Source organism: Dendropsophus ebraccatus, chromosome 6 (genome assembly GCF_027789765.1).
Source record: "Dendropsophus ebraccatus isolate aDenEbr1 chromosome 6, aDenEbr1.pat, whole genome shotgun sequence".
Classification (NCBI taxonomy): Eukaryota; Metazoa; Chordata; class Amphibia; order Anura; family Hylidae; genus Dendropsophus; species Dendropsophus ebraccatus.
Window position 1 is genome coordinate 9,455,289 of NC_091459.1, and position 13,120 is coordinate 9,468,408.

The following is a 13,120-nucleotide window of genomic DNA, read 5'->3' on the forward strand; positions in this document are numbered from 1 at the left end:
CCTGTCTTTGTGTCACAGCTCTGTATATTGTAAGTGTTATGGATGGTCTTAGAGTCTGGATGGAACTAGAATGTTTTCATTCACAGTCAGCAAGCAGAGATCTAAACCTACATTACACCCCCGGTAAACAGATGCCCGTTATGCAGCACATAGCTACACCATGTACGCATCTGCTCTGCTACATCATCAACTAGTATGAAATACATATTGGGGTAATGTGATGCAAAATCAGTGAAAAAAACAGTCGTGTGTTTACTATGGAGTAGTAATGACAGCAGTGGGCAGGAAAGAAAGCTAAGGGGGCGAGTACGCAAGCAGTCCAATCAGGGAGATGCATGATGGGAAATGTAGTTTCCTGGGCGGCGCCATCTTGGACACAAATTGACTTTTATAACAACTCAGGAATGGCAGTAGCTAAAAAGACAGGAGACAGCTCAAAATACTCAGGGGGACTTGGTGAGTAAGAGCAGCTAGCTTTTCATTTTTTTAGCTCTTAGGTGGATGACCCCTTTAATCTCCTATATGTTGTCCATAAAGCCAATATAGGATTTTACAGAGCATTGCAATAGTCAGAGACTACATATGAAAACAGTTAGCAGATCACCTCTTCTTGTGAGAAGTCTCCTTTCTCCTTAGGCTAGGTTCACACTAAGTTTTTGCAATCTGTGTTTTGCAGGTAAAACGTATAAAGTGCAGGAAAAGGATGGCTACATTTACACACAAAATTACATTTCTGTTATTGTCCTTTAATGTATAATCTTGGTTTTATGTAAATGAAATAGTACAAAGACTAAGGTAATAAAAAAAAAAGAGCTATAGGATTGGGACCCAGCGGTGTAAATAAATTGTCTCTACATGTGTGTCCTTCCTTAACTCACCTCTAACCCCAACAAATCTTGAGATGTTTGGTGCAAAATGTTAAACAAACACGAGAAAATGTATACATCAAAGACAAATGCTGTGCCAGGTGCAATCCATCAGGAGTCCCTTAGCCATCAATCACCCATAGGCTCCCATGTAAAAAAAAAATTAAAAAAAATAAATAAATAAATATATATATATATATATATATATATATATGTGTGTTTTTTTAAATGCATACCTTTTTTTTTTTTTTTTTTTTTGCACATTGAGTTGGTATCAGGATTTGCTTTTCGCTTATATATTACAACATAGGCTATTATTAGAGAAATATCTATTTGATAATGACGGCCGGAAATAATGTTCATGATTATTATTGACGACTGTCGTAATATAACATTTGTTATTTTGAAAACAATTAGTTATTTTGCAAAAAAAAAAAAAAAAAAATGTGTGAACATAGGCTGTTTGTCCACAATGTAAAAATAGGATCAAATAACGTCCGTTGTTGCAAAATAACAGCTGTTATTAATGGTCGTGATCATTAATAATGAACTTTTATTTTATTTTATTTTGCAACAACGGCCTTTAATTGTTCTTATTTTTACATTTCGGAAACATGGGAATAAATGCACAGATTTTCTTAACATATTAAGGCTATATTCACACTTGGTTAGAGACCGGGCGTTCCGTGACCGTCTCAGAAAAGATCATCCCAGCCGGTACTGATCTTTAGCGCCACATAGTTCTGATGTGGGCGCATCAGTGTGCACCCGCATCAGAACTCCCCACTGCACACAATGGAGCATGCGGCTTTAGCCGCACGCTCCATTGTGTGAACTGACAGAGTAATCATTGAATAGCGGCCGCAGAAAACTTACATGTCAGGGATCCCGACCGGAGTGTGTACTATGTGTATACTACAGCACTACATAAGTGCTGTAAAAATCACAGCCGTTGTTACAACGGCCATGATTACTACGGAACTTACGTAGTGTGGACATAGCCTAATATTGTGTATGGGATAAGTATCATTTGTGGTAATACCCATACAGACAACAGACTTCATTTGGATAAGTGTTTAATGGTGTGAAACATCTTCTAGGCTAGGTCCCCACACAGTATTTTTGCTCAGTATTTTGCAACCAAAACCAGGAGTGGATTGAAAACACAGAAAGGCTCTGTTCACACACTGCTGAAATTTAATGAATTGCCGCCATTTAATGACAAACATTAAAATAACAGCAATTATTTTCAATTAAATGACGGCCGTCCACTTAATTTCAACAGTGTGTGAACATAATTTCTGTGTTTTCAATCCACTCCTGGTTTTGGTTGCAAAATACTGAGCAAAAATACTGTGTGGGAACATAGCAAAATGTGGAAAAACTAGGGCTACGTTCTTACACAGTATTTTTGCTAAAAATTTTGCAACCAACACCATGAGTGGAACTGACAGGGCAAAATTATAATGGAAAGATTTGCATAACTTCTGTGTTTTCAACCCACTCCTGGTTTCAGTTAAAAAAAAAAAAAAAAAGACTTACGGAAATACTATGTGTGACCTATAGGTCTGTCACTAGTTGTCAAACAATGCAGTTATTTGCTTGGACATCACTGTCTTCTGAAAGAAAAGTTGAGAAAACCATCTCAATGCTGATGCCAACTCCACCTAAGAGCTCCGGTTGGTACTTGCTATGGCGGCTACAGTATTTGCTAATTTCACTGTGCAAACAACAATTAAGCGTCTAATGTTCTTCCATCATAAATCTTATCGCTTGCTATTGACAATCCAGTAAAATGTTTAAATTGTTTTCCGTTACTGCGGTTCATCAAATTCCCTTCCTTATATCTATACCGCTGATCTTTTTACTGGCACATCTCTTCTGCAGAGTAAAATCTTACTGAAAAAAAAATAAAAAAAAATTGTGTATGCAAGGCAAGCTTTTTATGTCTACTTGTGTTTGTGTGTTTGGCCATTTGGGATGTCTCCTGTGCCACATTAGCCATTTCCAATATGTTTCTACTGTAGATTGTAGTGTAGGGATGGCGTGTAGGTAAATCCCCATAGATAATGCCAACAATAAAATTCCCAGAAATTTCTAGCATGGATATTCTACAAAACTTATCTAATCGTATCTCCTACAATGAGTCATTAGATGCAGCCATAAAACTCTAAGCACCTTTCTCAGGGTATATTCACACAAAGCAGATTTATTCAAGTGAATACTATTTGCAGAATACGACATGGAGAGAAAGGAGCTGCTGCACATCACACCTATGGCTGACACTAATGCCACTCCGCTACATTTAAAAACCAACACCAGGATGTTGTTATATAATTTGATCAAACCATGTTGCCTCATGTACCACGTGCAGGTCCCCTGGTTCATATGGGTCCCTACACTAACTCCACACTGTGTCGGTCAGCAACGGCTAACCCCGCAAAGCATGCACAAACATGGAAGGGAGGCCATGGAATGACCCTGCAACCCCAATGTCACAGGACCAAACCCAAAGTGCCCCCCCCAAAACCCAGTTGGCACCACCGGCGGAGAAAGCTGCCGCCAAACAACACAAGTGTGAATATGCTCTTGTACTCACCATTACTGCTGCAGATAGAATAGGAAAGATAGGAGGTACTGACATGTGAGCACAGGTGTATCCTGCTAATTTGGGTCATGTGGGTCTTACGAAGGGGTGTGCCAACTGCTCAGAAAAGGGAGAAAAATAAAATACAACATGGAGAGAAAGTAGCTGCTGCACATCACACCTATGGCTGACACTAATGCCACTCGGCTATATTAAAAAAACACCGCCAGGATGTTGGTATATAATTTGATCAAACCATATTGCCCCATGTACCACGTGTCGGTCTCCTGGTTCACATGGGTCCCTACACTAACTCCACACCGTGTCGGTCAGTGACATTAGTGTCAGCCATAGGTGTGATGTGCAGCAACTCCTTTTTCTACATGTCGTGTACTATTTGCAGAAATCTATGTGCTCGGAACAGAAACAAACCCGTGTAGAGAAGAAGAAGCATTTTCAGGATTATCCCACATGTTAATATATCCTAACGTACAGATTTATCATCTATAACTCGTCATTGTGTACATTAAGGTCAGGTTTACATATTACCGGATTTGCGGCTGCGTTTCCCTTTGGAGCAGGAGAAAAGCGCTGGAGGGAAACGCATCATTGAACTGATCCCATTGTTTTCAACGGCGATGCGGCGACGGAGGCCTAGTCGGGCAGGACGCATGCCGTTTGGCTCTGGCTTCTGGCATTCAGCCCAAGAGGAGTGCCATGTCTGTATAATACAGACATAAACATATCTCTCCTCCAGTAATATATAGCCCCCTGTTGCTCCCCCAGTAGTATATAGCCCCCCTGTGCACTCTCCCCCTGTAGTATATAGCCCCCCTGTGCACTCTCCCCCTCCCATATAGCCCCCATGTGCACTCTCCCCCTGTAGTATATAGCCCCCCTGTGCGCTCTCCCCCTCCCATATAGCCCCTATGTGCACTCTCCCCATGTAGTATATAGCCCCCCCTGTGCTCTCTCCCCCTGTAGTATATAGCCCCCCCTGTAAGCTCCCCCCAGTAGTATATAGCTCCCCTGTGCGCTCTCCCCAGTATTATATAGCCCCCCTGTGCACTCTCCCCAGTATTATATAGCCCCCCCTGTGTGCTCTCCCTAGTATTATATAGCCCCCCCTGTGCGCTCTCCCTTAGCCCCCTGTGTGCTCTCCCCCTCCCATATAGCCCCTTGTGAGATCCCCCCCATTAGTACATAGCCCCCCTTATGTGCCCTCCCCCCTCCCATATAGCCCCCCTGTGAGCTCCCACAGTAGTATATAGCCCCCTGCTGCCACTATACTCGCAGTGTGATGACAATACGCTGCAAGGACCTTAAAATCCCATTGAAAATTACAGGAAAACATATAGGAAAAAACTATCTCAACTGATGAGAGCAAATTGTGACGACCGATGGTTTTAAAGGAAAAAAGGATAGAAAAACTTATGACAACTAATGCATTTTTGGCATCAGTTGTGACATTAGTTGTAGTCAGTTTTTAGAAAAAAACTGAAACTGACGCAAACTTATATATGTAAACCCAGCTTTAGAGCGATGCTTTACAGCAGCTACATGGACTATAGAAAACTGTTGTCTGGAGGGAGCTCATTGACTTCTATGAGAGAGTTTTCTGGGCATGCTCTGTGTCTTGTGCAGAGGACATTGTGCATGGAGGGGAAGAAGATGAGCTATGGCCATCACCACTTGTGAATGGCATGACCCTGTCTTATCTAAATACTGGAGAAGTAGGGGGCTCCGTACATTGCTTAATGGCTATACTGGGTTAATGCAGCTCAGCTCCCTGTCACTTCAATTTCTGAGCTGCGAGGCCCAGAACAGCTACTATGCAATGTACATAGCCATCTTCTTCATGTGTCTAGGATGGGTCATCAAACTTTTTTGAATGTAGCTATAATCCACCATCAACCCAGTCAGGGCCGGCAACAGCACAGAACTTGCTGGGGCCCACAGCGCCTCAAGGGGCCCAGAGAGGAGGAGGGACCTGGTGCTCTGATGTTCAGCCTGATCACTGTAGTGCAGGGTGAGTTGGTTGAACATCAGAAGACATAAAAGGAGCAGGACCTGCCCGGGGGGGGGGGGGGGGGGGGGGGGAGATTGGATTCCACCCTAGGGCTGCCAGGAAAACAACTTATGGCAGCCCTAGGACAGCAGCATCCAATTTCAGCAGCCACCTGTAATCAGCGTTCCATTGCCAAACTTGAACATTTTGACAGATCAGCTCAATACTAGTGATCACATGACCTGCAGGTCCTGAACCTTACTGTGTGGAGATCAGCACGTTTGCATAATTGTTAACGATAAATGATCCAAATGACCGCTTTTGCGAAAGGCCTGAAATCGTTCAACCATATACATGGAAAGATAATCGTTACTTATGATCATTCTTGCGGTCGTCTTGTCGTCGCTATTGCGTTCGTCACTACTGCGAACGACCGAACGACGTCTTATTCAATGCGAACGATTTGCCAATGAGCAACGATAAAAATAGGTCCAGGTCTTATTAAACGATCAATGATTTCTCGTTCTGTCGTTAGTCGTTAACTGCTGTTCAACCGAACATTCGTTTACATTCGAACGATTTAACAATAATCTGAACGATAATCGTCCTGTGGAATAGGGCCCTTAGTGTCAGTAAGTGTGTGTTTCAGTGTCTGTGTCAGGAAGAGTGTGTGTCAGTAAATGTGTGTCTTTCAGTGTCTTTGTCAGTAATGTGTGTGTATAAGTGTGTGTGTGTTAGTGTCAGTAATATGTGTGTAAGTGTGTGTGTCAGTGTCAGTAATGTGTTTAAGTGTGTGTGTCAGTGTCAGTAAGTGTGTGTGTGTCAGTCAGTGTCTGTGTCAGTAATGTGTGTGTGTGTAAGTTAGTCAGTGTCAGTGTCTGTGTCAGGAAGAGTGTGTGTCTGTCAGTGTCTTTGTCAGTTAGTGCGTGTGTCAGTGTCTGTAATGTGTGTGAAAGTGTGTGTGTGTCAGTAATGGGTGTGTCAGTACGTGTGTGTGTTAGTGTCAGTAAGTGTGTGTGTCAGTACGTGTGTGTGTGTTAGTGTCAGTAATTGGGTGTGTGTGTATGTGTGTGTCAGTTAGGGATGGCCTGAAACTGGCGAGGTTCGGGTTCGTATGAACCTGAACGCTCGGCATCAGATTCCCGTTGTCTGCCCGGTCCGTGCAGCGGGTGGATACAGTGGCAGGACCGCCTGGAAAACTGGGATACAGCCTATGGCTATTGCTGTATCCCAGTTTTCCAGGCGGTCCTCCCGCTGTATCCACCCTCTCCATGGAGAGGGCAGACAGCGGGAATCCTTGTCGAGAGTTCGGGTTCGTACGAACCTGAACCGAACTCTGTTCGGACCATCCCTAGTGTCAGTGTCTGTGTCAGTAATGTGTGTTTGTGTATGTCAGTGGTGTCTCAAGTGATTGTGCATAGTGGATGGATGAGGGGCCCGCTGGGGCTTTGTTGCCCAAGGGTCCGCAAATACCTGGAGCCTGTCCTGCACCTAGTGGAGGCTAAAAGAGTGTCCTTTTGCTTTTGTTTGTATAGTATATTCCAGAATAGCTTTTTTTACTGTATAGGAAAGCAGAGCAGACTGCACTTCCCACACATTGGATCACTGCAAAAAATGATGCTAGTATACCTCCATTGTGACCAATGGCGGACAAAAGTCACTCTGTGGCTATATAGTTGTATACATTGTAGACTTGTAGTACATCAATGAATACTATCAGTGTACACCTTTTGATGGAGAAAAGCAATGCCTGTGACCTAGCAGATAACTGCTATGGGGATTAGGTTCCTCCAAAATGGATTCCGTACTAAAAACCCTGACGTGAGTAGGTCAGATAATATAATTCTCCTTTCCCAATGTACTTCGGAGAACATTGACACTGACATTCTTATTTGATGGTTACATCTCTATTAGGACTTGGTTTTTCTTTAAGCATATATTACTTTGAGGTTTTCTGTTTACTGCCCACAACCTTCTATTCTCAGCCGGTTCTTTTACGTCTCTGCCCTTTTGTTGTGAATCAATAAAAATAAGAGATCTCATTTATTTAAATGCCAGGAAGAAGAATTAAGGAAGAGTGGCGAGGCAAAATATGCGCACTTGAGTGATGAACTCCACGTATTAATTGAAGTATTCGCTCCTCCGGGAGAAGCCTATTCACGTATGAGTCATGCCCTGGAAGAGATTAAAAAATTTCTTGTTCCGGTAAGTGTCAGCTATTTGTCAGGTTAAAAACTTTAGAAATTCATAGCTCTATAACTTATCTGTGGCAGCAAAGTAATAAAACTCCTTTTACGTTTTTTATTATATGCAATACCTTTCCAGCACTATGATGTGTAGCCGTTTTAGAAATTTTTAAGAGGAATTTTTTGCAGTATGCTATGTTTTTATTCTGCCATAGGTAAAATTGTTCATATATATACACTACCGTTCAAAAGTTTGGGGTCATATTGAAATGTCCTTATTTTTGAAGGAAAAGAACTGTACTTTTCAATGAAGATAACTTTAAACTAGTCCTAACTTTAAACAAATACACTTTATACATTGCTAATGTGGTAAATGACTATTCTAGCTGCAAATGTCTGGGTTTTGGTGCAATATCTACATAGGTGTATAGAGGCCCATTTCCAGCAACTATCACTCCAGTGTTCTAATGGTACAAGGTGTTTGCTCATTGGCTCAGAAGGCTAATTGATGATTAGAAAATCCTTGTGCAATCATGTTCACACATCTGAAAACAGCTCGTTACAGAAGCTACAAAACTGACCTTCCTTTGAGCAGATTGTGTTTCTGGAGCATCACATTTGTGGGGTCAATTAAACGGTCAAAATGGCCAGAAAAAGAGAACTGTCATCTGAAACTCGACAGTCTATTCTTGTTCTTAGAAATGAAGGCTATTCCATGCGAGAAATTGCTAAGAAATTGAACTACTCCCTTCAGAGGACAGCACAAACAGGCTCTAACCAGAGTAGAAAAAGAAGTGGGAGGCCACGTTGCACAACTAAGCAAGAAGATAAGCACATTAGAGTCTTCAGTTTGAGAAACAGACGCCTCACAGGTCCCCAACTGGCATCTTCATTAAATAGTACCCGCAAAACACCAGTGTCAACATCTACAGTGAAGAGGCGGCTGCGGGATTTTGGGCTTCAGGGCAGAGTGGCACAGAAAAAGCCATATCTGAGACTGGCCAATAAAAGAAAAAGATTAAGATGGGCAAAAGAACACAGACATTGGACAGAGGGAGACTGGAAAAAAGTGTTGTGGATGGATGAATCCAAGTTTGAGGTGTTTGGATCACAAAGAAGAACGTTTGTGAGACGCAGAAGAAATGAAAAGATGCTGGAAGAATGCCTGACGCCATCTGGTAAGCATGGTGGAGGTAATGTGATGGTCTGGGGTTGCTTTGGTGCTGGTAAGGGGGGAGATTTGTACAGGGTAAAAGGGATTCTGAATAAGGAAGGCTATCACTCTGCATCGCCATGCCATACCCAGTGGACAGCGCTTGGTTGGAGCCAATTTCATCCTACAACAGGACAATGACCCTAAACACCTCCAAATTGTGCAAGAACTATTTACAGCAGAAGCAGCAGCTGGTATTCTATCATAGGTAATGGAGTGGCCAGCGCAGTCACCAGATCTGAACCCCATTGAGCTGTTGTGGGTGCAGCTTGACCGTATGGTACGCCAGAAGTGCCCATCCAACCAATCCAACTTGTGGGAGCTGCTTCTAGAAGCGTGGGGGGCAATTTCTCCAGCTGACCTCAACAGATTAATAGCTAGAATGCCAAAGGTGGGCAATGCTGGAATTGCTACAAAAGGAGGATTCTCTGACGAAAGCAAAGTGTGATGTAAGAACAATGTTATTTCAAATACAAATCATTATTTCTAACCTTGTCAATGTCTTGACTCTATTTTCTATTCATTTCACAACGTACGGTGGTGAATAAGTGTGACTTTTCATGGAAAACACAAAATTGTTGGGTGACCCCAAACTTTTGAACGGTAGTGTATATATATATGAGATATATATGAGATGAGCGAAGTAAATCTGTCAAATCAAAATTCGCTGTGAATCGCCATGTTACTTTGCTTTGTTCTGCAAAGAAAATTCACACAGATTCGTCAAGAAAATTCGCAAAAAAAAAAAAAAAAAAGGTGGCCACACATACTGTCTGGAGCGTCACTGGATAGGAGAAAGGGATTAATCATAACCCCTAGTGTCCGTCCAATAAGCTGCAGGCCCCTCTGTGATGTCAGCACCTCCCCCTCTATATAAGGAGGTTTGGTATCGGAGGCGGCCAGTCGGCTGTGTGTGGAGGAGAGAGCAGAATGGCAGCAGGTAGTTAGAGCAGAGCAGGGTAAAACTAACAGAGAGATATAGGGACAGAGAGAAGAGGAGAGGAGGGCTGATTGTGGGGGGTTGTTTGGTGTAGATGCCAAGTGTTTAGTTTACCAAGTAACTGGGAGCCTATAGGAATTCACTGGGACCAGTGAAGACACAGTCCAAATTATTCACTCACTGGGTCCTGTAAGCTCCTACTGAGTTATACCAAGGTACTGGGGTCAGTGAACTGAGTGTGCGCTTTACATAATCAGCGCTCGCACTCCAATACTGTCCTGGGAAAAAAATTGATATTACACTGCTGATCCAGCAAGGTCCACTGGTATCCATGGCAGAAATTTGACTTTTTTTGTAAATTGTGATTTTCCAATTTTTTACACTTTACTTTTACAACAACATGCTTTAACAAATTTGTCATACTGTAATAGTCCCGGTATTGTAGCTACTATAGTTTTGGCTGCTTTGCTCATCTCTAACGTTCACTATTGCATCATAGAGCTTGTCACCAACAAGTCAATCTTAGTTCTCTGTCCCAAACACTCACAGCTAGAGACTTTGTTAGCAAACGACCCTATCCGTATCAGGCTGGGTTCACACTGCATTTTTGCTGTCTGTTAATGGGATCTGTTTTTTAATGGTTACTTTTAATGTACACAAAAACGTCAATGGAGTCAACACAAATGCATCAGTTTTTGCATTTTTTTTTTCCCCTGGGTCCTGACTCGGCCACTAAACCAAAGTAGAGGACAGGAGACCCCAGTGCTGGAGCCGGAGAGGGAGGTGCCTGTTGTTATGTTAAAAAAAGGACATCTCTCCTTTAATACTAAACCATAAGAGTTCAGGCTCAGGACTTTTTTTTTTTTTTTTCAAGTGTATATGGCATAGCCTATCCTGAGGTTTTTAACTGATTTTACCTTTTCAAAAAACAAGAGTGAATAAAGCATATATATATATATATATATATATATATATATATATATATATATATATTAGTTTATGTTCCTAATTATTATGTTATTTATTCTTATTTCCCTTTACTAACATGGAATGGTTTACATACACTAAGGGGAAGATTTATCAAACATGGTGTAAAGTGAAACTGGCTCAGTCGCCCCTAGCAACCAATCAGATTCCACTTTTCATTCCTCACAGACTCTTTGGAAAATGAGAGGTGGAATCTGATTGGTTGCTAGGGGCGACTGAGCCAGTTTCACTTTACACCATGTTTGATAAATCTCCCCCTAAGACTCCATATAAGCATCTGCGGTGCTTTGATGAGTGATTTTCATAAATGTGACCAAACATATAGGCTATATACCCACTACATTTTCTCCTGTCTGTTTTTTAAACAAAAAAATTGATGTCCGCCAATGCAGTGACGGCTGTTGGTCCATTATTCTAGGTCAGGTGGACTGATCGCCGTTTGTCTTCAATTGAAAAGTCAATTGAATTTAATAGTAAAAACGGTGAAAAAAAAACCTGTGTGTGACCAACTAAAAAATAATGTTTGGTGTTTGTAAAAGACGTCTGAAAATAATTGACACGATCGTTATTTTGACGTCCGCGCAGACAAAGTCCATCATTTTATACACTGTGCACATTGGACTTCCCTCATTCCATTGACTTAAATGGATTGTATTGAAGTCAATTAAATCATGGCAATAACGGACATCTTTTCTCTTTTTTTGACATAGCCATAGAATTATTGGTCAAACTGTCAATTTAAGACCATCTTTTTTTGGCCGTTCCACAGCTGCCTTTTTGGATGTCCACCGTTTTGAGGCCAAATAACGTTCGTTATTTGAAAGGACAACTTTGATTTAAAAATAACGGACGTTATTTGGCCTCCAAATGACGGACGTCCAAAAAGGCAGCTGTCAAATGGAGAAAAAAAGAAAGACAGTGTGTGAACCTAACCTATGAAAGCTTAAAGGGGTTATCCCCGTTATATAGAATTGTAATTTACTTCTATTTAAAAAATCTCAAGTCTTCTAGTACTTATAAGCTGCTGTATGTCCTGCAGGACGTGTTGTTTTCTTTTCACTCTTACACAGTGCTCTCTGCTGCCACTTCTGTCCATGTCGGGAACTGTAGAGTGTAGCAAATTCCCATAGAATTCCCATTGCTCTTGGCTTTACAAAGTGCGTCCAGCTTACTGCTCTGGACAGAGGTGGCAGCAGAGAGCACTGTGTTAGACTACAAAGAAAACACCACTTCCTGTAGGACATACAGCAGCTGATAAGTACTGTAACATTAACATTAACTTAACATTTTTAAATAGAAGTAAATTACAAATCTATATAACTTCCTGAAACGAGTTGATTTGAAGGAAAAAGATTTTCCCTGGAGTGCCCCTTTAACATTTTTTTTAAATTCTCTTACTCATTGCAGTTTCTATTTGTGTTCAGGTCTATTAAGAATCATAGGTAGAAAAATTAAGTTCTGCTCGTTAGGAAAGGTTTCTTGTGTGTTCTTTCCTGTTCGGTGATTAGAGATACAAGGTTCATCTTGTTTATGTCTTTGCACGGAGTATTTCTCTACAGTGATTGCACCATTTGCTTTTAGCATTCCGAACAAATTTCTTTGTAACATGAAACTAAGTGAGGAGCATTATTCACCGCGCTCTTGGAATGACTCCAGAAATGGCGCGCTGAAAAATAATCTTCCTTGCCCTTCAGTCTTTTATTCAGGGCAGCACGATCACCCTTGTTCTGACACTTTACTGTGAGTAATTGCTGCTTGTAGAATTTATTGTTTCTACCCTCTATTATTTTGGTCAGCCGCTAGCAGGGGTGCGTTCGGAAGTGGCTTGTGGCGTGATTTACGTGTAGTTCACGTTTTTCACTCTGGGGACTCGGGTTGAGAAGTTAAATTTCAGGACATGCCTTTAGAGAGAACACTCGACAACATATAATAAAAAATATCCTTTAGAGAAGCATGACCAATACAGTCTGTAGTACGGGGAATAAAAGCTACAGCTGGATAAAATCAATGTTATTAAACCCGTTGCTGTTTGCCAACCTGCTATACGCTTCAATAATAATAAATAAGAGATTATTTCTCCCAAACCGCTTCTGCTTCTGCCTAGGTAGTTTGTTCGATTAGCAATTGAAAGTCCATATTTCTAGGTTCCCGCGCATATATTGCAGAAAACATTTCTATTGTTATTGTATCAAATAGGTTTGAAACATTAAATGTAGTTATGGGATTGGCTGAAGATGGATGCTTCATTGCCATTGTGAACCTGTGAACCTGCCCTAAAGCTTCATTATTCATTTACCTAGTGAAGAAGGCATCTCATATCCGCTGTAGGTTAT

The 13,120-nt window shown here is 41.5% G+C and overlaps 1 protein-coding gene across 2 annotated transcripts in view; it reads left to right on the top strand.

Moving 5' to 3' along the window:
* Positions 1–13,120, top strand: part of KHDRBS2 (KH RNA binding domain containing, signal transduction associated 2) — a 180,826-nt gene that overhangs the window by 99,673 nt on the left and 68,033 nt on the right. For both annotated transcript variants that reach the window (XR_011363480.1, XM_069973408.1), the window contains exon 4: positions 7,520–7,666. Coding sequence is in view for 1 of the 2 variants with exons in the window: in XM_069973408.1 (XP_069829509.1) it covers positions 7,520–7,666 (147 nt within the window). In the remaining variant the exon portion in view is untranslated. The remainder of the gene's footprint in view (positions 1–7,519; positions 7,667–13,120) is intronic.